The sequence below is a fragment of the Pararge aegeria genome, chromosome 21, assembly GCF_905163445.1.
Source record: "Pararge aegeria chromosome 21, ilParAegt1.1, whole genome shotgun sequence".
Classification (NCBI taxonomy): Eukaryota; Metazoa; Arthropoda; class Insecta; order Lepidoptera; family Nymphalidae; genus Pararge; species Pararge aegeria.
The window spans coordinates 5,383,244-5,409,415 of NC_053200.1; the positions used below are offsets into that span (position 1 = coordinate 5,383,244).

At 36.7% G+C, this 26,172-nt stretch overlaps 1 protein-coding gene across 1 annotated transcript in view; it reads right to left on the bottom strand.

Annotated features, from left to right (window-relative positions):
- The window catches only part of LOC120633525 (sodium channel protein 60E), a 190,440-nt gene that overhangs the window by 87,966 nt on the left and 76,302 nt on the right, over window positions 1–26,172 (bottom strand). The window contains exon 2 of the mRNA XM_039903755.1: window positions 10,729–10,937. Within this exon, the coding sequence (XP_039759689.1) occupies window positions 10,729–10,937 (209 nt within the window). The remainder of the gene's footprint in view (window positions 1–10,728; window positions 10,938–26,172) is intronic.

Consider the following 26,172-nt stretch of genomic DNA (forward strand, 5'->3'; position numbering starts at 1 on the left):
GTTAATAGTTAAAAAGTATAATTGATGAGTCATAATCGTAGACTCTACACAATAAATAAGCTGAAAGAAAGAAAGACCAAACAGAATGAACCTTATGAGGAGTGAAGGATATCATTAAAAAAAAACGCTAATAAAAAAACGGAACTGTACGCGGCTAAATCGTAAAGTAGTTGAACGTTAGCAATGTCTTGTCCTGTCTTGTTGGGAATTTACTCTTAATCCAATGTCTTTTAGACAAAAGCCGTGTGGTGACGGCAGATCAGAATGCAGTGGTCACCAACTCTCATTTTCCCGCAGATGACGTTTGAGGCGACTAAGGAAATATAACGAAGAACGACCTTCATCTGTGTTGTGTTGGCATTTAGTCCAGCAGTAGAAGATATATAAGCTATAGATAGTCAAAAGCTGCTTATATCCTGATCAGTTACATATGCTTTGTATGTGAACGAGTACTAGAATCCTAAATACAAACAGTGGGCTTTTTTGATAAGCGTACGAATTTCTTGGCTTACTGCCTAAGCGAGCTTGTTGACGACAAGATGTCAATCGAGTCACGTAAATGAGCTTACTTAGGGGGAGGAAGGCACAGTGCAGAGTAATGTAGGGCTATTAAAGACTCCGTAAAAGGCTTAAGTTTCTGGCGTGATAACTTTTACGATGCTTGATATGGTGAAAGCGTTATATAATTTTGAAGTTATACATCTCTTGTCGCGTTATGGAAATCAGGTGAGTTTATTTTTTATTTCATTTATTCAGAATATTGGTAAGGGTACAGAATTGACACAATAAACATGGTGCCACGATAACTGTTGCAGTAGTATAAACTGTGTCGCAACAATTAACGCCCACCTCCAACAATAAATGTATAGCACCAATAAGACAAAAGCAGAACACAGTAAATGCCAATAAAAAAAAGTAAATGCCAATAAAATAAGAGTCAATTAAAATAATAAAAACATGCAGTGACTTATTTAGTGCGGGTGTGTGTGTGTGTGTGTGTGTGTGCAATTGTGTGTGAGTGTGTGTGTGTTATTGTGGTTGAGATGAGTTTATCCGAATGATCAATGTCGTATTCATCATCATCATCATATATACCCGTTGATGTCTACTGCTGGATATAGATCTTGTGCTACTTGGGTCCAGCGCCTCCCTTTATGTCGCCTCCATGGTGGGGGGGGGGGGGGGGGTTTACTAACGCTGCGCTTACCGTTGCAATGCCGCCATTTCAACACTTTGTGTCCCAATGTCCATCGGTTTGCTGAGCTATGCCGCTTCAGCTTCGCGACTCTCTGAGCTACATCATGGTGGTGGTCAACGCCCTAAACCCTCCTCTTTCTGAGAGGAGACCCATGCCCTGCAGTAGGCCGGTAATGGGTAATAATGCTGATAATGAATTTGAAAACTCAAAAGGACATTGTTAAGAAAATTAATCATCATCATATCAACCGATAGACGTCCACTGCTGTATAGGTCTTTTGTAAGGAGTTCCAAACTTCACGGTTTCTTGCCGCTTGCGTCCAGCGGCTCATGCAATGCGCTTCATGTCGTCTGTCCACCTCGTTCGGGGACAAACGCTGCGCTTACCTATGTGGGGCTACCATCCCAGCACCCTAGGACTCCAACGTTCATCCGTTCTCTGAGCTATGTGCCCCACCCATTGCCACTTCAGCTTTGCGACTCGTTGTGCAATGCCGGTAACTCTGGTTCTTCTACGGATCTCCTCATTTTGATCACGTGGTTATACTCATCATACTACGAGCCTAGCTCTCTGCATCGCCCGCTGAGTGACTCTGAGCGTTCTTATGAGGCCCTCATAAGAAAATTATGACCCACAAAATGATGGACGGACTGATAAACCGACAGGCACTACAGCCGTCCTATAATAGTTCCTTTTAGACTTTAGAGTCATCATACAGAAGTCCAGTTTTTCCATTATTAGTTTCGGAATCAAAAAAATGCGATAACAACTGGATCCAAATTAAAACGTCACTCCCTATTTGAAGTGCGTAAAGCCGACGCGTTGACATGTTATTCACACTTTCATTTCATCTCTTTGAACTTTTATTCTCATGTATTTTTTATCAGCTTACCCAATAAATGCGGGCTGTTTGTTATCCTATGAATACGGTGCTACGTACAAGTAACTAATGACAGTATTTGGAACAGTAGATTTACAAAAATATTAATATGACAGACAAGAGGTTTACAATCAATTTATAACCTCAGATCATTTAAATCATTACGTGATGAATTTAAAGAAATAGGAATACTTAATTCTCCAAAATATATATGTGTATCCAATAATATGGTATTTGTAAGACAGAACATTAGTATGTATAAAAAAGTGAATATAAACAATCGACCTTCTACAAAAGGTCATGAACTAGCGACGACTGCACTTCATCACACTTCAGCACTTCATCTGCGAAAGGTACAGATATCATTCATGGAGTTGGGTATACGTTTTTATAACTTGATTCTCTTGGTAATTTTGCACCCACCAATTGATATGATACTATACAATTGATGAATTTCTTGATGACAAGATTGCTTGGAAGCACCATCTTTCGCAAGACAGAATAATAGTTTCTTGCCAGCTTCTTGTTTGTAGGATTTGCCTTTCAAACTTGTGGGAGATTCACAACCAAGAGACAGACTTAACCTTTCAAAGTTGCTTATCCAACTAGGCCTACTTGAAATAAATGAATTAAGAATTTTTATCCAACACAAACATATTTTTGTAGCTATAATTTTCATTTCTGCTAGGTAGTTATTTGGAAATAGATATCTTGCGACAATCGACATGAACTCCGCGGATGCTCCAGTGTCGGAGCGAAACGTGCGTAGAGAGTACATTGCCGAAGATCTGTTTGGTGCGGAGTATAAAGATTGAAGGAATTATAAATTACACCGTACAGATTCTCCTGCTTTTCGCGGAGTATAGCAAATTGAGTTTAATTTTCATTGTATTTCATGGAATTCTGCAAAGCCTGTATCTATCCAATAGACATGAATTATATCTAAAGGAATACTGGCATCATTATCACGCGTACGTCATAATATCGACAGTGACACCACATCTCGTTGAATATGAGTAATGTTCCAGACGCAGCATAATGCGAACCAAAACGGAAATGGTGAAGGATTGATGATTAATGTTTAACGCTCCAAATGTCTGTCAGCGTTTTAGTACAGAATGATGCATGATCCTTGCGAAAAAATAACTAAAAGAATTAATACATTGGACATTTTATTACGTCTTTAGGTGACTGCTATTTTTAGTAAATATTATGCGTAAATAACTCGGGCAACCCATAGACTTTGGGGCCTCAAGGTGCTGGAATGTCGAATTGTAAATGCAGCATTGGTCCCCAACGAGGTAGACAGACAGACGGTCCAGAACCGTGGATTTTGGAACTCCCTACAAAAGACCTATGTCCAGCAGTGGACGCCAATCGGTTGAAGTGTGACTTGTCATATCATCATCAACATGATGATATAACAAATCACAGCTTACAAAACTTAAGGTATTGAACTTTTTAACTTGTCAGTTCTTTATTTGAATTACATGTTAGCCCTTGAATGTAATCTCATCTGGTGGTGATGGTGCAGACTATGGTAGGGGGCTAACCTGCTAGAGGTAGCAGCAATTATATTAAACCCATAAGCCTTATTTGATTGCATCAAATTATATATATTATACCTATGGATATATCTCTACCTTAGTTTATATTAAAAAGTAGTTACAATAATGTTTGCTTAGCGGCCACTTTGCTTAGCGTTTGTGGACTATGAGAAAGCCTTTGATTCGGTGGAAACCTGGGCTCTGTTAAGGTCACTGCAGAGATGCCGAATTGACTACAGGTACATCGAAGTTTTGAAGTGTTTGTACAAAAACGCCACTATGTCAGTCCGTATACAGGACCAGACTACGAAACCGATCCAACTGCAGCGAGGAGTGCGACAAGGAGATGTTATCTCCCCGAAGCTGTTTACCGCTGCGTTGGAGGACGTTTTTAAGCTTCTGGATTGGAACAGGCTTGACATCAACATTAACGGCGAGTACATCACTCAACTTCGGTTTGCCGACGATGTAGTCATAATGGCAGAGACTCTGGAAGACCTTAATGCGATGCTCAATGACCTCAGCAGAGTTTCTCAACAGGTGGGCCTTCGTATGAACATGAGCAAGACGAAAATTATGTCTAACGCTCATGTTCCGCTCCACCCAATAATTGTTGGGAGCTCTGCACTCGAAATTGTAGACGAGTATATATACCTAGGACACACGATCCAGTTAAGTAGGTCCAATTTCGAGAAAGAGGTAAACGCCGGGCAGCGTTCGGGAAACTTCGTGACATCTTCTCGTCCAAAATCCCCCAGTGCCTGGAGACTAAAGTCTTCGAACAGTGCGTGTTGCCAGTGATGACTTACGGATCAGAAACATGGTCGCTAACTATGGGCCTCATAAGAAGGCTCAGAGTCACTCAGCGGGCGATGGAGAGAGCTATGTTAGGAGTATCTCTACGTGATTAAGTCAGAAATGAGGAGATCCGTAGAAGAACTAGAGTTACCGACATAGCTCAGCGAGTTGCGAAGCTGAAGTGGTAATGGGCGGGGCACATAGCTCGAAGAACCGATGGACGTTGGGGTCTTAAGGTGCTGGAATGGCGACCCCGCACCGGTAAACGCAGCTTAGGTCGGTCCCAAACAAGGTGGACAGATGACATCAGGCGAGTAGCTGGGAGCCGTTGGAGGCAAGCGGCCCAGGACCGTGCATTGTGGAACTCCCTACAAAAGACCTATGTCCAGCAGTGGACGTCAATTGATGATGAAGACATGATGATGAAGAGATGATGATGATGATGATGACAATAATGTTGTAACTCTGAAATCTGTGCGTTGGTGAAACTCAGAACCAAGAACATGTAGAATCCTTGTAATCCTTAATTCAGCCATTATTGCATGCAGTGCATTGTGTCCAAAAACAAAGACGGCGGAGTCCGTCTCATTTCACACCCGCGGAATGTTGCCAGCTAACAAACTTTTCCCATTTTTCTCATTTTATGTTAAACATTTAGAACATTAGAGGTAAAATAATAAATGTCAACTGCTAAATAAATGTTCGAGAGACACTTCTAAAGCTTTTTTTTGATGCTTCAATATTATTTTGAAAACTAAGCTTAATTTGCTATAGTCCACGTAAAACAGGAGATGTATATGGTGTGGACTGTATGGTGTAATTTATAATTTCTTCAATCTTTATACTCCACACCAAACAGATCTTTGGCAATGTACCCTCTACGCACGTTACGCTCCGAAACCGGAGCATCCTCAGGAGATGTTGACTTTACAATAATTAATTGTTAAGTCAACATCTCCTGAGGATAATTTTCATATATTTATAGATAGAATATATCATAGATTTCCGCAAAGTAACGCCTGCTTCTATCCAACATTAGTCGTGTACACGGATTCTTTATGTTCTGAATTCTGTGTGATTAAATAAAACGTAAATATAGCAAAAAAGGTCACTAAAACTTGTAGGAAACCCATTCGGTTTTTTGCTATTTCTACTATATTCAGAAATGAAAGCTTCACTCGGGAGGAAATTGTAAATAGAGAAAAATAAAGTTAGTACTCGCGTCTCGTCTATCGTGGACACTTTGATAGCTCAACGGGAGATTTATAATTCCGATCACGCCCCAGGGCGACTACGACTGTACTTTGCATAACTGCCATCGATGCTAGACATCGATGTATGTTATTCACCATATAATATTTTATTTTTAAATATACTCGGCAACTTTTATATCGTCTCGGATGGACAGTCGATAGCTATTTTTAACTTCGCTATCCATGCAATATTCAAATTGTATTTAGTTTTCTACTCTTGTTATGAAATTTTAACACATTTAAAAAAAAGGATGTCCCTGCTTCTGAAATATCTGCTTTTCAGAATCAGATGTGTGTGTGTGTGTGTGTATTAGTATATTTATTTTTTATATTTATCAATAGTATTATTGTATTTGTGTAGTCTGGTTTATGTATTAGTATGTAGATATTTGTATGTATGAACTAAATAAAGAACCCCACCTATTCGTTTTTCTTTTTACTTTTCGGTTTTAGGTTGCCTGGCAGAGATCGCTAAGCGATAAGGCCTTTTGTATCCTGCTTCATTCTTCATGTGTTTGTTCTTTTTTTTGTCTCGTTTTTCTGAGTGGTGTACAAATAAAGAGTATAAAAGATGTACCTTTTTTTTATTCCTCCACAAGTTAGGCCTTGACTGCAATCTAACCTGCTGTTAAGTGACGATGCAGCCTAAGATGGTAGCGGGCTAACCTGTTGGGGGTATAGCAAGACATATCCATACCTACTCCTACTAAAACACAGCGCCGACCACCGCGTCAGTAAGGTCGTCAAATCAATCATTAATTATTATTTTTCAATTATATTTGATGAATGAAGCGGAGACAGCGCATTGGGCAGGAGCCCTACTTCACTTTCGGGGGGCTGAGTTCGAATCCCAGCTCGCACCTCTAACCTTTCTAAGTTATGAGCGTTTCAAGTAATTAAAGTATCACTTGCTTCAACGGTGAAGGAAAACATCGTGAGGAAACCTGCATGCCTGAGAGTTCTACATAATGTTCTCAAGGGTGCGTGGAGTCCACCAATCCGCACTGGGCTACAGCCTTAATCCCGTCTTATTGTAGGAGGAGGGTACGCATGCTCTGATGTGGGCCGGTAATGGGTCGATGGATACAGACAGGAATTTTGTAGGTCCCGTTCCTTGCATGATCTGCGAAGTATTGCTTCGTTTATATAGGCTACGGTTTTACAGTTTTCATCAGGTGGGTTCTAGAAAATATTAAAAACAAACTAATGAATTTAATAAATTTATTAAAGTAATTAAATGTTAATTTAAGGATAATCTGATTAAAAATAGCTTAACTTTAATAAAATTAACACTTTGGAACGTGTCCGTGTTAAATGCAGTATTACACTTAGTAATGAAATAAAGCAATTTAATGGAACTACGGAGACGGTGTTAGAGAGTGTCAGAGCACTCTGATGCAAGTTGTAATTAGAAACTAGATGTTCAAGAGAGGTATAAACTGCAGTCTTGAATACCCTGCGAAAATTACATTTGAACAATTCCCGACGCTTTACATGGAAATGCTTTGATTTCGTTTATTACTAGACAAGATGTATCTAAACGTGTGACACTACTCCCGGGATTGCTACATCTTATCCGTCAACTTAGTGTTTACGTTACTCGAAATTAGAATCCCGATGTTCGTATGATCTTGTTGGTATACTCTTTGCATAATAACCACAGTAAATGTAAACAAAAAAATATCTGTGCCTTGTAATCAAGCAGCTTACCATCTGCCCTATATTATTAAACGTTCAATAAAGTAAATAAGGTATTTTTTTATTTCACTACGAGTTAGCTCTTCAGTGCAATCTCACCTGGTGGTAAGTTATGATGTAGTTTAAGATGGTAGAGGGCTAACCTTTTAGGGAGTGTGGTATTCCAGCTTCCTATGATTAAGATTTTTGACGACCTCCCTAGCGCAACGGTGAGCGCTGTGAATTGAAGTAGGAGGTCCCGGCGTCGATTACCATCAGGTGATGTTTGGGAATTTATAATTTTTGAAATTTCTCTGGTCTGGTCTGGTGGGAGGTTTTAGCCGTAGCTAGTCACCGACAAAGACGTGCCGGTAAGCAATTTAGTGTACCGATAAAAACCCCTAGACCCTCCAGTTGGGAGAACCCTTTAGTCCAGTATTGGACTGTTATAGTCTATTGATGATAAAACATACCTTGACGCCCTAAGAATAGGAGTTAAATTTCATAAACAAGAGCGCCAACAATATCAAAACAATATTACTATAATCATAAGCTATGATAGTTATCCATTAGGCAGAATTTGCCTCAGTAGACAATAAAAAAAGTTTACATATAAAGCCCTATGTGGCGGTCACTTTTTTATCACGTCTATGCACGGCCTTTGTTGTAACGTTAAAAGAGGTTTTATTCCTTTTATATAGTCCATTGGTCAAAGAAGAAGCTCACAACGAACGTCATCAAATCAACAAATTACCGGCCCACTACAGGGCAAAGGTCTCCTCCCATACTGAGTAGGGTTTAGGCCATAGCCCACCATGATGGCCCAGTTCGGATTGGTAGACTTCACACGCCTTTTAGAACTACATGGAAACCTCTCAGGCATGCCCCCACAATGTGTGGGTGTAGGCCGTATTGGTAGACTTTACACGCCTTTGAGAACATTATGGAGAACTCTCAGGTATGCAGGTTTTCTCGATGTTTTTCCTAAAACACACATAACTTAGAAAGAATAGTTAGGATTAGAAATCGGCCCCCGAGATTGAAGTCGAAGTCCTAACGATTAGGCTATCACCGCTTTTACTAGGCTATTACAACAATTTAGCCGGATGTTATTGTCACTTTAGCACATACATGTTAAAGTGAGGATAGTAGGGTTGCATGCGCTAACCATTAGGGGAATAAAATGTTGACGCGAAGCGTGCACTGAAATTACTTCTCGCACTAATACTTAGGTACAAAAGTTTTATTGGTCGACGCCGGGGAGTGCATGTTAAACCGTAGCGTTTGTTATTCTAATGCGACTTTAGCTGATTAAGACATTTCTTTATTTGTATAATTTAAATATTAATTTAATATTTATTGGCCAACGAATTAGTTTGGCCATCCAATGGGGCAATGCTGCCAGCATCTTAGGAACTGTGCCTCGCTGCGGTGGTTTCGAAGACGTTTTAGATTTTATTTAGTTTTAAATAGTTTATTTTAGGTTATATTTATAAAACAATTATTTTAAAGAATAAATAAATGATTTTATTTAAATATAATAATATTGAAATATAGTAGCAGTATTTATTATAAGTTTTTTATAGTAATTAACTGCACAAGCAACTAGCCCGCCTGATTCTAAGTGAAAAATCATCGCCTTCAGACAGAGCAACCCTTTTTTTTCAGACTATATCTATATCATCATCATCATCAACAGCCTACAAGCGTCCACTGCTGACAGTGGCGTGCATAGAGAGTATGCACAGGGTATGCAGATGATATAAAATGATGAAAATCTCCAGTAAACCAAAACCAAACCTCACAGAGTTTATGTGACAAGGTATGTCTCAAACCACACAAACTACACATTTATTTATAAGGGTGATTGGATAACGTATAAGTTAGAAGACTGAATTGCGAAGTAAAAATTTTGAAAGTCTCCGTGCCTTGTAGAGCACGTGGAGCGACCAGTCATTATTAATCGCACCTGATAATAATCGCAACTTAATACTACACATCCATTTCATTATTTTTCTATAAGCAAAGCTGATGGTTCAGATATAAAGACTTTGAAATTGACCTTTCTTGTGTATAGTGGACAAGACGCGATTTATTTATTTAATCAGTAATTGAAAGAGAAGAGTGTTTCTTAATGTAGTATCTCTTTATACTCGCCGGCTGTTGTTATCTTTTAATTAACGACTAGAAAGCTTTTCACTTAAGTATACGGATGCGAAGCGATACAAAAGTTCTTTAACCTAACTTCACATTTTGTTTTATCGTCATCACATATTTTCCGCCTATTAAAGATACTAAGCTATCTAAGGCATCCTTTCTCAAAGAGAGGAGGGATTTAGAGTAGTTAGCTAAGACATTTTTTAATCCCGGGAGGATAACTGGACCCCTTTTACTGCAAAATAGTATACCAGCTGGATATGTGTTAATTTCATCATGATCAGTGCTGGGTTTGAAACGAAAATACGTAACAAACAAAAAATAATAAATACATAAAATTTCACATTTAAAACTTTAGTATTGAATTAGGTATGGATGAGCGTTATCCTCTGGAGTAAAAACAAATCTATTTTACGCAGGAAGTGCTGAAAAGTATCACAAAAAAATTCTGTAAATTTCTAAATCATATTCGTACTTTATTGTGTTATGATACATTTTACATACCTGATATTTATCAATCATCATCATCATCATCATATTAAGCCATTATTATTATATTTAGGCCGTAGTTCACCATGCTGGCCCAGAGCGGATTGGTGGACTCAACACTAGAACATTATGGAGAACTCGATGTTATTTACTTCACTGTCGAAGCAAGCATGGGGCCGAGTTCTAATCCCAGCACGCACTTCTACCTTTTCTAAGTTATGTGCGTTGTTAGTAATTAAAATATCACTTGCCTCAACGGTGAAGGTAAACATGGTGAGGAAACCTGCATGCTTGAGAGTTTTCCATAATGTTCCCAAAGGCATGTGAATTCCACTATTCCGCACTGGACCAGCGTGGTGGACTACGGCCTAAACCCTTCTCATTGTGGTAGGAGACCCGTGCCCTGTGTTGGGCTGGTATCAGGTTAATATGATGATGATGATTGATAAGTATCAGGTATCGAAAATGCATAATAACACAATAAAGTCCGAATATGTTTTAGATATTTACAGATTTTTTTTGTGATACTTTTTAGCACTTCCTGCTTAAAATAGATTTCTTTTTACTCCGCTAGCGCCCATCCATACTTTAATACTACTGTTTTAAATGTGAAATTTTATTTAGGTATTTATATTTTTCACCTATTTTTGTCCCAGTAGTGAGCCGGTAATGTTCTCTTTACCTAAAATAGGTTTTATGACGCTCTTTTCTAATAAAACGTATACTCACTCAGCCTCTTCGATGGTCTCCGACATGGCGAGGAAGACACAGTTGAGCAGGATGGTGGCCATGACGAAGTAATCGAAGTACTGATTGGTGGAGAGGTAGACGCACGCCCGCCGCACAGGCGACCATGGCGACCACCAAAACAGCGATCGAGTCGCCGTGAACCGGTGGATGTAGTTCTTGCGGAACCGCTTTGACACCACACAGAAAGTCTGCAACAAGAGAAACATTCATTACAGAAAAAAGTGATTTATTTATTTTTATTTAAATCCTTTATTGCACAAAATTTGAAACAATACAAGAAACACACAAGTGAAAGACCAAAAAAATTAGAAAAACTTAATATCTTTATATAAATACAGTTGTGTGCAAAGGCGGTCTTATTGCAAAAGCAAACTCTTAAATACGACCCATGGTAAAAGTAATATATTTACTTTAGATGTATTACAGTAATAGAAGCATTGATAGTCTTGGGGGCCGAGTCCGAGGCACGCACCTCTAACTTACGTAAGTTGTGTGCGATTTCAGCAATAAAAATATCATTTGCTTCAACGCTGAGAGAAAACATCCTGAGGAAACCTGCACGCCTGAGAGTTCTCCATAATGTTCTCAAAGGCGAGCGGAGTCCACCAATCCTATAAACCTTTTTCATTTTATGAGAAGACCCCTGGCCTGTAGGGGGGCTGTCATTGGTTGATAATGGCTGAAGCCTCCCATCGAATAGACCAGAGAAATTTAATTAGAAATATTCATTTCCCTGCTGAGGATCCAACGCGGGACCTCCCGGTTACAAGACAACAGAGCTCAGAGCTCACGGCTGCACAACGGTGGTAGTCCACAAAAAAAACCTCGCAGTGAAGTATACTAGTACATCATAAAGTAGAGATATAATAGTGCAAGATCTTTGTCCGACATCGTCTAGATAGCATCGGGAGATTGTATCGGGGCGAGGAAGTGCTCTTACTTACAGTGGGCCTTCTTTTCCTACCACCTCGCACTGACTATTGCTCTGTCTAGACTGTTTCATCGGACCTCTGTCGTACTATGCCTACTATGTGCACCGAGGTTTCGAAAATATACGCTTGGAAAACAAGGAAACGTCTCGAGCCAAGTTCAGAAAAATAAACTAGTGTCACAGCATCTGTGTTTTTCTTTACTCGAACGATTTATAACTACTTTTGACCCCTTAATAACACAAAGCTATCAACTATAAACTATTTGCTTTATTCATTAAAACCCTTTAGTTTGACCAGGTTGTAATAATTTTCTCAGCGAATAAAACAACCACGAATTATATAATTTTATATTGTACAAGGCTCCTATTTTCCCACTTATATTTTTGGTTTAGGATAATTTTTTTTATAAACTAGACGTGCCTTGCGGCCGCGTAAATAACGGGACGCACCGCACTGCTACATAGTCAACAGCTCCCTTATAAATCAGATACCAAACGTAATGTTTTTCAATAGTACTGGAAGACCAAAAATAAAAAACCTATGTTTTTAGTACAGGTAGTATTTCAACATATTTAAAGAAACGGCTGAGGTGTGGATGAATAATATATCTGTTATTCCTCTTGGAGCTATAATCCTAACTACCATATAATAAACCTACCTTCAATCACGTAAACATTTCCAATCGCAAGTGCCCATCCCGAGAACTGTTTTGCCTTATTTTAAATTCTTTGAAATATTACTATATTAATAATGTGTAGTGTGTGTGAAATATTACTATGTTAATAGCAGCACTACATATTAGTCGATAAAGCTGAGAAAGCAACGTTGACCAATGTCATTAAATGGATGGGTGTCCATTTTTGGAAGTTTGAAAGAAAATTTGGTATCCATCAGTCTTAGCTTGTATCAATAACAAAAATAAACTGATGGTATAACCTATCCAGTACAAACAGAATAATTTATATCGGTTAACATTTCACGGAGTTAGAGTGTAAAATCGTCAAACACTTTCATCACCTTTCTCAAAGAAACTGAACTGAATTTCGGGATGAAAAGTATCCTACCTGGTGTGACCTCAAATCGTGTGAAGTTTCGTTCGAATTCATTCAATAGTTTCAGCGTGGCGCGTCCCAGGTACAGACAGATAAACAGACACGAAAAACAAAAACCTAGTTTTGGGTTTAGTATCGGTTATAGAGTGCAGTCCAAAAATGTTTAAAATATCTTCAATGTAAACACAACAGAATTTAACCCCTTGAAGTTTCATTATAAGTATAGCTCAAAGATATAATAGTTCAACGCCTATGACCTCTTGGTAAATGCTGACATTGTCTAGATAGCGTCGCAATATTTTATAGGGGCGAGGAAGTACTCTTACTACCCACTGTAGGCCTCTTTTCCTCACCCCGCCCTACCCCGCACTTACCAGACGATTGCTCTGTCTAGACTGCTTCATCGAAACTCTGTCTGACTATACCTACTATGTGCTACTAGGCTTCATAATACAATAGAAAAGAAATTGTATCACTACAGACGGAAGCGTCGCGAGCCAAGTTCAGAAAAAGGATCTAGTGGCATAATATCTTAGTGTTACTTTACCTGAACCATTTGGAGCTACTTTTGGCCCCTTAATAATTCAAATATGATAATAAAACCCCATAAATTTATCAGTCTGCAATTTTATGTATGTGTTTTTTTTGTGTTTTTGGTAACAATTTTTATATTAATATTGTTCTTTGCTCCAATTTTCGCATTTATGTATAAGATCAATTTTTCTATAAACTACCGGGGCCATTTTGGAGATGACTCTCAGTAAGTTCAGAGTTTTATAATTAAACTTCAGCTTATAGAAAAGTCTAAAAGCTCTATAGTGGACGATGTAAACGACAAAACAGTCGGGGGTATGAATTATTGCTTTTAATAGGCTTATTTTAAAAGCTTTGACAGTGTGAAATCCTTGTAACTTTAGCCATAAATATACTACTAATAATGCAGTAATACTTGCATGCTTTGATTATACATTTTATTTTAAATGTATTTATGTTAAAATCTCTCGTTATTTCGTTGTGTAATTTTTCCTGTATAGTTGAGGAAGTTACAGCAACACTTCTGAAGCACGTTTTATACTAGTTCAGTAGTCAATGAAAAATTTGATTGTTTTACAGTGAATATTTATGACGTATTTATGTACCTAAAACCTATAAATATTATACCTTCTAAATAATTTGTGAAGTTTTTACATACTTGTAGTTGCTATGTGTAAAATATGTTAAATAATTAAATAAATAAATTAAATTAAAATTAATTTAAATAAGTTCAGTCCCAAAAGTTGGTCTTTACGTGGTGACCCAAGAGCTGGCGCTTATTTAGCCCATAAGCTTAGTCTAGCAATACAAAGTGACAATAGCGCCAGCATTTTGGGTACCATGCCCATTAGTGAACAGTTAGAAATATTAATTTTTTGATGGTGATTTCAATGAAAAATATATTTTTCATTGAAATCACCATCAATCTAAATTTCTATGTAAACACCGTAAAAGTCCATTTTATAGGCATAGGCCCATATGTTTAAACCTCAAAGCGAAGTACGTACAGGAAATCGGGAATCAAATCTTCCCGGGGCGAGCTATAAGCGTTGTGCAAGGGATTCACCGGTGCGTTCCTAGGAGATCCCGGAGCCTCCCATTATGTACTGAGGCTGGCAACCGAGGGGGTTTTAGTGGGTAGAAATCCCTCATAACCCAAATTCTCCCACAGAGAATTGGGTATCTTTTAAGAAGATTTCCCCCCCAGTCAACAAAAAAAAAAGGCCTATATGTTTACAGACATTCTTTACATTGATTATTGAGATATGTGCCCAGCTAGGTATAAATTACTTAGATTAATGGCGATGAATATCATGGAAACAAAACAATCCAAATTAGCAAATAACTCTATTTTCGCCTCAGGCAAACAAAATTATTTCTCGAATTCAATTGTTATAAGTTAAACAAGCACAAAGTTCCGTGTAAAAGTTTTGCTATTTCCGGTAATGCATTACCTGCCCGTTGTTTTGCTATTTTAGTTTCTTTTACAAATGAATTCTCATTTATATAGTAGATTCTATTACCTAAATATAAATTAACTTTATAGTTACAAATATAGCACGCACGCCCATCCACCAATAGTACTCTGGTGAGTGGTGAGCGGTTTCGGCCGTGGCTAGTTACCGATAAAAACGTGCCGCTAAGAGATTAAGCGTTCCGGTATGATACCGTGTAGCAACCGACTAGAGTTACGGGTTTAAAATAACTGCCATACCAACAGGTTAGCCCGTTACCATCTTAGACTGCATTATCACTAACCAGACGGAGTAAATGAAATTGAAATTGGAGTTGAAATTGAAATCGTAAATTAAATTGAAATGTAATAAAATGTCTAACAAAATATTAATGCCATCAGATAAATGATAATCGCCAACTTGCTTGCTGAAATTAGATTTCAACAAAGACATCAAGAAAGCGATGAAAAGCCGCAGGTCAAAAGCTAGTATGCGTAAACGTAATAGCAGCGCACCTATTAGTTTACCACTATAAACTTTGTAAGCTTGAGTTTAACTAAGTACTTAACCGAACAATGTTTAGGCTTTGTCAAAGTTAGCGTACTGTACTAGAGTTCCACAATTCACACCTTGAAATTATGAGAATCATGTACAACGAAGTATAGCATGAGTATATAGTTAGCACTTAATACACAGAGACCGGGGCGAGAACGCTCTGTTGGCAGATACTCGTAGTTCTATTGACAGGAGTTTTGTATGACTTATCGCACTCTTACATCGAAACTGTTACAGGTATGTATTTTTTATATAAAGTCATTTTCAGATCTATGATTCGATTGTTATCCTTACGTTATAATGATAATAACGGTAATAATACTGTAGTAACTTTGATTTCGGTAGCGTTTCTTCCAAAGCATCATTTAAGAAAAATGCATACCATTTCGTTTTCTGACATAGAATTTTAGTATAATTTATTATTTATTTTATTTATTATTTATGTACCATAAATTGTGATTGTGAACATAAGATTTTTTTGGCATTATTTTACTTTATTTCACTTCTAATAGATATGATACATGAAGTGTACAAAGGAAAGCTTATCTCTATAAGAGATCTCTTCCAGCTACCCCAGGATGTGAGTAAGATGATTTAATTGTGGTATAGGTCAAATAAAGATACAATATACCTCATAATAACTACTAAGATTTATATAGAAGTTTAATGAATTAGCAGTGAGTTAAAATAGTTATGAAATAAGGGTGCGACATGTACCACTACGTATCGACCTGAGTAGTCTACTACTTTGGAACTTATTAGTTCCGTTTCCACCCCAGGTACTGTGTGTTTCTCTTTAAATTCTAGTTTAATTTGTAAGTAAAATAAAGTCTATTCAGTTTAGACTGGATGTAAACGCGGCCTCGACTGCGTGCAATATATACACTTACCTGCTGTTGTTTTAAATGCGAAAATTGTTGTGACAGAAGGACAACCAATATTCACATTTCTAGCCTGTGACTCCAAGAAACACAGAGAAGATGCACTTATAATATACAACGTTTCCTTTAAATCCGTTCAATAATTTCATTATGAAGAGCATTTGAGTAACAATTGTTATTTTAGTGGTAATATATTATGTAGTTAGTGTGATACAAAACTAGCAGCTTAAACTAATAACAGCTTTTAGTAGTAAAATCAAATAAAAGTTAGCACGGTATAAGAAATTTAAACGTTGCTTTTTTAGTGTTTGTTTGATTAGGTAGGTATCTACTATTGTTTAGTATAGTTTCACCGCCATACGTTTAGTTCTATGCATATAATTTATATTTATAATTTTCACATAATAAATGCCCCTGACTGCTTCAAATACCAAATGTCTGTAATTTCTGTATTATCAACAGCCCATTTACAGCCTTCTACAGCAGGGGCGTAGCTGTTCTTGGAAGGGCCCTGTATAAAAACTTATTAAATTACTGGGCGGGCCCAAATTAAGGGTTAGGATTACTCACAAAAGCTACAAAAATATAATTTATCTAGACAAATTCTAAGACAAAATAATAATCTTTATTCAATTATTTTTCAACATTTTACTTGGCACCGACTTGCAAATGTTGTTGAAAATATTTATTTCTTGCTTTTTAGTACTACGATAAAGTCGATTATTATATTCAGGGAACCGCGAGATTAAATAAGGTGACTTACTTTTTAATTTTGTAAATCTAACATTTTACAAATTTTTGCTTACACACGTTGAAGGCTTCTGCTTAAAACGCACTTGTTAAGTAACGAATGATGTCTTTATGATTTTATAGAAATTGTAGACATTTTTGTATTTCATAATACCTTTAAACATGACCCTACTAAACGAAGATGCCGGCAAAACTCTTATGGACAGGTTTATTAAATTTTTGCCTCTGAAATATCGCCTCGTATAAAAGCTTCAAAAGCTCAAAGGTAAAGAGGTATTTGCTTGGTCAAAATCTATAACTAAATTCGTAGTATCGTCAGTAGAAGGTGGAAATTCTCCTTATTTAGTAAATAAAGCCACTCGCTGGAAGACGAAAATGATTGATTCATTTTAGAACCGGGCTTTACTTAAATGCTTATTCAATATTCTTTTGAACCAAGTTTTACGTGTTTGGATTTTTTCTTTCTAAATATAACAATTTAGTTTAAAAATTTTATCCATATAATTCACAATGAATAAATGTGTGTAAGAAACGCGATAAAGTTATTAAAAAAAACCATCTAGTCCCAAAGTAAGCGTAAATTTTTTATGGTTACTAAGATAAATGTATTTAATTACAAATTTTTTTTATGAATATATAATTACTTATAATATACACACGGACATTGAAAAACATTCGTGTTCATCACACAAAGAGTTTTCCAGTTGTGAGAATCGAACCCACAGCCTTAGACTCACAAAGCAAGGCGCTGCCGACTGCGCCAATCGTGTGTCAGCATCACATATATATGGCTATTCTATATATCATATATCTATTTATTCTGATATGTTCAGATAATAGAGTTATTTCTGTACCATTTTCAACAATTAGATTGTTGCAGTAAACGTCCACAGAACAATAGGAAACACAAGTAGAGTAAAAAATAAAGTTTAAGTATTCATTAAAATAAGGCTCTTTTCTCTTTGGCGTCAACTAAATTAGACCGAGAAAAATACTGGATTTTGGGTCTAGCTACCTAATGAATATTGAGTGGACCTGCAAATAAAATTATTATGTTCCGAACACTCAAATATTCCATGGAGCCTAAACTTTTATATCTGCAATGCGGTTTTAAACGGCTCTTGTACCTACGAGCACACCGAAAATTTCTTGCTTTAATATTAAAATGGTTGTATTCTTAATTTTCCGCTAAATTATTTCAAAAGTTTGTCCCAGCTGCACGAACAAAAAACCGAGAGGTTTCAGAATAAGGCACTAGTAACTCCAGAGCCGAATGAAATTATGGCATTGTTTTTTAAAAACTCCCGTCGGATGCTAATGAGACAAATTGGATGATGGCATGAATAAATTAATGAGATGTAAATGTGGAAAAGTTCATGTTTATTAAAATCTAACGGGTGAAGTATTTTTGACGAACACTTCATAGAAGCAGTGCTATATTGGCCGCAAGGGTTTAATCCTTCATCCGCAAGATCAAAGCGCTGGCTCATATCATGTCTACATAACATCAGTGCAAAAGGTACACTGACTTAAATTTAGTACCAGCGATTTCTTTTTTCAAAAATAGCAGTGACCAATATACTGTGTATAATAGGTGTTAGGTATCAAAAAAAATAGTTAAGTTTTTTGTGGGCTCTTCTCGCATGGGTTACGATGTATCATCGTAGCCCATGCGAGAAGATACATCATACGATGTATGTTCTTCATGGGCAGGAGAAAAAGAGACTCCTACAGCTTCTCTCAGAGCACTGGCGCACAAGTGGAAATAATATCCAAATAATATATGTGTTATAATCACCGTGGGTAAACTTCTCCTATTCCATGTTCCCGTGCTTTAGCAGGTGGACACGTTAATTATATCCCTTGTCAGTGGATAAAACGGGGGATATAATTTTTGTCTCATGCCTGTGTTAGCCCTGCAGGACGCGTTTTGTATCCTATCCCTTAGTCTAAAGTTAACGAGTTGAGTCTGGTGCTGGGAGCACCGGACTCTTTTAATTTATCTACGTTTTAAGCAATAAAAATATCACTTGCTTCAACGGTAAAGGAAAACAGAGCGAGGAAACCTGCATGCTTGAGAGGTCTTCAAAATCTTCTCGAAGGTGTGTGGAGCCCACCAATCCACTGGGCCAGCGTGGTGGATGACGGCCTTAAACCTTCTTATTTTGGGAGCAGACCCATGCCCTGTAGTGGGCCGGTAATGGATTTATATGATGATCATTAAAAAAATGCCAGCCTGAATATACACTACATAACTATTCCGCCGTTATGCCGCGTGGTGGAAGCCCTTTAAGAAGAGACAGATTAAGAATTGAAGTGCGTCGTCCACCAAACCACACTTCGCCAGCGTGGTGGACTACAGCCTTAACCCCTTCTCATTGTTGGAGGAGACCCGCAGGGTTATTACGTATCTCGCGACAGCAAGGCGACAGGCGTAAATCTTGCAATCACTGCTGTCAAACGTCACTTTTGATCATTTATTGTATGGAAATGTGACGTTTGACAGTCGCATTGCTGTCGCGAGATACGTAATCACCCTGCCGTGCCCAGTAATGGTACGATTCGATGTAAGGTTTCTACGTCAATTACTTTTTTCATTTATACCGAAGTTTCATACGACTGGATAATAAATAAAAACATCCAATTACTCCAAATGTTCCACTCAGCAGAGCAATAACTTGAGATTATACTCTTGAAACTGCACATAGAACAATTAAATCGTAATTGGGTCGATATTGTTCAAAGTTCGGACGTTATGTAGAAACTTGTCTGATTAGAATTAGTGCCGTAGCACTTTAACAATTATAGCTCCTATGTGGGTGTGTTTGTATACTTACTAATCCAGCGCTTTATTTGATTGAAAACTTGTGGTTAAGAGATACTACGGTAATTACTATAATGATATACATACTTCATTTCTCATTAATTATTATTGACGCATTGGAGTAGCGTTTTAGCGACTATTTATACTAACATTATTAAAGTCTAAGGAAGCGGCCTAGGATCGTGGATTTTAACTACCAATAAACTATAAATAATTATACTACAACAATACTCTAACGCCATCTAGTACCAAAGTAAGCGTAGCTTGTGTTATGGGTACTAAGATGACTGATGCATATTTTTATGAATAATATACATAAAATACTTATATAATTCTAATAGTCTTCTAAGTAATATCGATTTTGCATGTCGTAGGTTAAATGCAAGGCGTAAACCTCCCTTTGCGTGGGCTATATGGAAGACAAGGTATTCGGCAAATAACTTTTTATCTCGTGCGTGCAATGCTTTTAACAACAAATATTGTGAGACGGACATTTTTTATGTCAAAATTGGCACGTTTAGAAAATTTATTATGACAAAATAAGTACTATAGCTTTAAAGTTTTTGTTTTTCATTTTTGTTTTAATTACATTAGTATTATTTTTTCTTTTTTTTGTATAATAATTGCTTGCTAGGTACTTACTCCTAAGCAATTGTGGTTAATGTTATGGTGTTATATGTATAACCAAGTTGTGGAAACTTCATTGGTCTATGTGATACAAAAATACGGCATTACTTTTATGTATAATTATACTGTTTGTTTCCCTTGTAAAGCTAAAAAATAAATAAAAAATAAAATAATATGCATATAAACACCCAGACACTGAAAAACATTCATGTTCCGTGTAATTAGGACAGCATAAACATGCGTACTGCTGCATGTAAATAGTAATCATCTTCGGGAGAGATGCGAAGTATAATTAGGTATCTATTAGGCAAGCGTATGATGATGACGCTACACTAATTATAAAATAAGTGGCCATAAATTTAAATGTATACAAAAAAATAAATATTAATTAGGTATAACTCTGTGCACTTAACACAAATTATGTGTTTAGTGCACATTTATTTCAAAATGGCATGTCTAGAATACCCGAAAACATTTAACGTAAAATTCCGTTTGTCACTCTGTTGCTCAATACCTCTTTTGACGCGCCTTTCACGGGAAGTATATCCAGGAAAAAATTTGACGAAAAAAACCCACTTTGTAAAACAACTACTTAAAGAGCCATAAATATGGGCAAAGTGCAACCTGTGTAGTCACTTATCACTTATCGTATAGTTTTGGTGGCCATCACTGGTCATCTTTAGTATAGCTGGTGTTCTTATAATATTTGAAGAGTTCCCCCGATTTTTCCAGTATCCATGAAATAGATGTTCACAAAATTAAAATGGGACCACCTTTGAGGTATGACAAGACTACTAATTAATTCAAGAATCATCAAAATTGGGCAATAATTGGCAGAGTAATCGCGTAATTGAAAATAGTTGCGCGATAACCGGCCGACTACGACTAACGCCTGAATCCTAATCTAAATATATTCCTAGGCATACATCTACCTTTGACTAAAAGTTGTCACCTAAGAGTTGGTGAAACGTTTTTTTATCAATAAACACTGCCTACAACATTACGCATTCGATTTAGGCAATTCAGGGGTTTAGTGAAAGCGGGAATAAATGAATTTCTGAAATCTGAAGTATTTGGTTTCTTCTATTGCTATTTTGAGGAGTAAACAATCATCGACTATCATCGCTTACAAGGGTAACGATAATAATTCCTAAAGCAAGTTCCATTAGCCTACAACATTAATATGAGTTACAATATACCCGGCCGTGTCGCTAATGGTAAATTTAATGACCTAAATAAAGTAGAGGCAAGCATTAAACTGCCGTAAACTAAAAGATATTAAGCCAACCGACCAAGTTTGACGTCGATGCCAAGTTGGAGTTTAAATATCCAACGTTCAGGGGAAATTGGGATTTTACTTATTTTATATTTTTAATCGGTTCAATTTAGTTCAAAGCTGTTCCATAATACAGTTGAATTATAATAATACAGCAAAGTCCTTCCCCTGATCTATCCATAAATACTTATTGCGTGCTTCTTAGAGCCACTTTGTGAAAAGTATATCATCTTTTGCACATTATGTCTCGCCGCCACGTCGTCAAGAATTTATTTATGCTTAAGTGCTTCGTTATTTCATGTTTGAATCTCACATAGCGTCTTATCTATCCATGTAATATATTCAAACAAGCAACTCTTGTTAAATAAGTAGGTATGTTAATGGCTATAGTCGTAAAAATGTAATAGGCCCGTTTTGACATTTGTGCAAGACCATAGAATGTAACTTGGAACAAAACTGAAAGAAACAATAAAATAAAAATCAATTACATACAGTGTTTTAAAAAATACGTAATTTTTTTTGGGACGTTAAATAATATGAAAGAATATATCGCGAGTATTTATTTTGCGCTTACTTTATAGTAGCATGCAATTTATAATTGTTGCGAAACGTTTCGAAAACAGTTACGTTCTCAGTCTTTTTTTTTTTATTCTAGAGTTGTAACCATTTTTTTACTGAATATCGAAAGCCGCCGAGCTTGGTTCTCAAAGCCGCAAATAAAATTTTGAATTGAAGACACTGGGTTCCAAATAATGAGTCTGAGTTGATGTATCTGACCAAGCGGCACATGACTGAAGCGTCCCCGCGCGCACTGCGCAGTTTTTCGTTCCCCATCTTGTAAAGTTGACTGTGCGCTCGTTTAAGTTTGATATATACTGTTTACTATTACGTTAACTTTTGCTCTTCTACTTTGGATATTGATTTAAACATAGTGATTTGACTCGATTTTTGTGTTTGTTGTTATATAGTACGAACTCTGTTTCAACATGTTGAAAAGTGGACGTATAATCAACAGCCAGTCACGCGAATTGGTTGTGTAGTTAAAGGAATACTTTGAACGAACGAACACTTTACAATACATAATCATATCAAGTACTGATACAAACTTGAATTGATTTATCGTGAGTATCGAGTACCGAGTCTTATGGTTCCATAACTAGTTACGTCGCGATGACAAATGTCAAAACGGGCCTATTACTTTTTTACGACTATAGTTTATTTAGTAGTTATATTAAGTATTCGTACATTTATTCTTTAAAATAATTGTTTTATAAATATAACCTAAAATAAACTGCTTGGCCTGCTCGGCACTGGTAGCAGCCGCACACACCATTGACGAGGTGGCCTGGATGTGTGATGCAGCTAGGGTATCGATAGAATTATGTTAATTACCTATGTGTATCTCGTAAATGGCTCCAACTAATTGGAAATTAAGTATTGAAATATTATTTGGTTTCTGAAATTTATATAAATAGTAGATTTTGCTACAAGGACATAAAAAAAACCATTTAATCCGAGATGGTTATCACCTGAGCCGAACGCTGTGGTTGGTTTTATAATCGAGTTACACACTCTGCTTTTCACTTCGATTGCGAGGAATTGTGTTTGAGGTCTAAGGTTCTATTCCCGGGTCACATGGGGTTATAAAAAAAAGTTAATATTTAAATGAACGATAAAGTGGGTTTTATGACCAAACCTGGCACTGTTTTTTAATTCGATTACGAATGAAATAAAATATTTCTATAAAAAACAACATGACTCTTAATACAAAATAAATACATAGGATGGATAAAAAAAACAACTACATAATAATAGAATCTCAAATATGAATCCTTTAACTAATACTAATGGATTAAAAAAAAAAATTACCTATTACTTTCGTAATTTTTCGCCAATTGCTTATCCCTTATTTTACTGAGCACATACTACATAAATAGAGACCAAGCATCAAGTGACGATGACCGGACTATACCTGACATTTTCATGAATGTGGTATTTAAAACATGAAGAAATAAATTAATATTAACAAGAAACGGACGAAATCATTTTAATAAAATAGAAAAAAAAGAAAATTAAATTCTCCAACAAACAACGCAGTGCGTATAGCGATACACTTTGCATCAAAAAATCCTTACTTAAATGTTAACCTTATGATATTGCCTTAATATGATCAACAATACTAGAACTCAGAGCCCGTAAGTCATTATGATAAGAAATACCATCGAGAGTCAATTATATAATTGTTGTCAGTGCTAGCCAGTGCAGTGCACAGAGTTCAATCTTTGTTATCAATAACATTTGATAACAATTGTAAAAGCCCACCAACCCACATTGTAGCAGCGTGGTGGGCTATTCTCTAAAACCGTCTCTACTATGAGAGAGATAGCCTCGACTAAGGAGTGGGACGTCATAGGCGGATGGTGATGTGACATTTTTTTTTATAGTGATACTTGACGGACCATGCAGATGTCCCACCTGATAGTAAGCGGAAAAGCTTCGCCTATACATAAGCAGGGCATGCATTTTTGTTGTTGTTCTTTTTATTCGTTTTTATTGATTCTCTTTGAAAATTGTTAGTTCATAAGCGAAATTAGCATGTTGTGTTTACCTTTCTTCGTTTTTTCGTTCTCACACATACACACGCACGCGCGCACACTCGCACACACACACAAACACACACACACACACACACACGCACGTACACATATCATAATCGCTCTCACACTGCATGTTTTACTCGCATGTCAGAAATTAAAAAAATAAAAGTAAAAAATAAAAAAGTATTATATAAATAAATTGAGATAAAAATGTGTTTTGTAATGGAAGAGCGAGATCTTCTGGCACAGGTTTTAAACTTAACAGAAGTTCTCCGCCTTATCTGCTATTGTTTTATGTGAACAAATATACCTTTAAATGGTTTTGCATACTCTGTGTAATGTATATATATTATAAGTAATATTATTTTTATTTATATGAAACCACTGGTATACCCAATAAATAAATAAATAAACTGCAAGGAACTCGCAACATGCCCCTATGTGTCCATCAACCTGGGACGTAGTTGCTTAACCCTCAGGTGCCCATAACCACGCCGGCAACGCTTTGCGGCAGAAATAAACATGGCGTTAGAACTATCACAAAAAGCTCTTCTACTACTAAATATATTAAATTTGGCTTGTTATACGCATAATATCTATGCTTATAATAAAACTGTAACTGGAAGATTTCTGTACATCCCTATCCCTATCCCTATCCCTACTAATATTATAAATGTCAATGTAAGTTTGTTTGTTACGGTTTCACGCAAAAACTACTTAATCGATCCTCATGAAACTTTGTACACATATTCTTGGAAGTGTTAGAAATAATATAGGATACTTTTTTATCCCTACATTAAGCTCGGTTTCTTTGGAAGAGGGTATGACGTGTTTGACGATTTTACACATTAACTTCGACGAATTATAACTGATTTAAATAATTATTTTTGTACTATAGAGGTTATAATATGTGTTTAATTTTGCCCAAACTGTGATTTGAGATAGAGGACAGAACTCTTCAGCGGACAGCAGCAAATCCCTCATTTAAGGCTAAGCGATACTGAATACTTTAATTTTTTTAGAACTACAACTAAATTGAATGCCACATAAAAAAAACAAAATCAAAAGCAGACGAAGTCGCGGGCAACAGCTAGTTAAATATATTTTGAAAATTTTGACCGGTGGATACTTTATAATCGATACTGAGCCCAAAATAGATTTTTATTTAATTGTTGTCTGTCTGTATGTATGTCTGTTTGTCTGTTCGGGCATCACGTGAAAACTACTGAACGGATTTAAAGAAAGTTTGGTATAGTGGTAGCGCATATCCTGGATCACCATGTTTGATGTGGATGTATGGATGGATGGATGTATGTATGGATGGATGTTTGTTACGCTTTAACGCCACAACGAATGAACCGATTTGGCTAAAATTTAGCAGAGATACCTACAATATAGTCTGGCATAGCCAAATTGGCTTCATTTTATCCCGGAAAAGCAAACAGTTTCTACAGGATAGCACCGGTATTTTTTCAACATTTGTCTTCCAAAATCAACGGGCAACGGAGTTTAAGATTGACGTGATTTTTTGGATAGGCATAATTGACATGGTTTTTTTAAGTCGACTTATTCGTCGACGAAGTCGCTCTAGTATATAATATAAATAAAATATTATAAGCTGTTTTTTGCTCTGCTACACTAACAACTATATTATTAGGATACATCTCCGACGGAACCGTCCCGAACGCGTCCCCAATAAGCTAAACGACCCGGTTCCGAGCGGCGACCCACAATGCTTTATTTGTGGATAGCTCACTAAACACAAGTAGGCTTTCACCGGAAGTTCTGGGGTAGGCTTTCCGCTACATTTTTAGCACGTTTTTGCATTGCATGTTCTGCAAATAATGTGCAGAAATTGTAGTTTAGCGAAGATATATCGCTACTTATACGAATGTGAAAGTTTGTCTGTTTGTTTCTCCTTCCTTCATCCACAAAATGAGC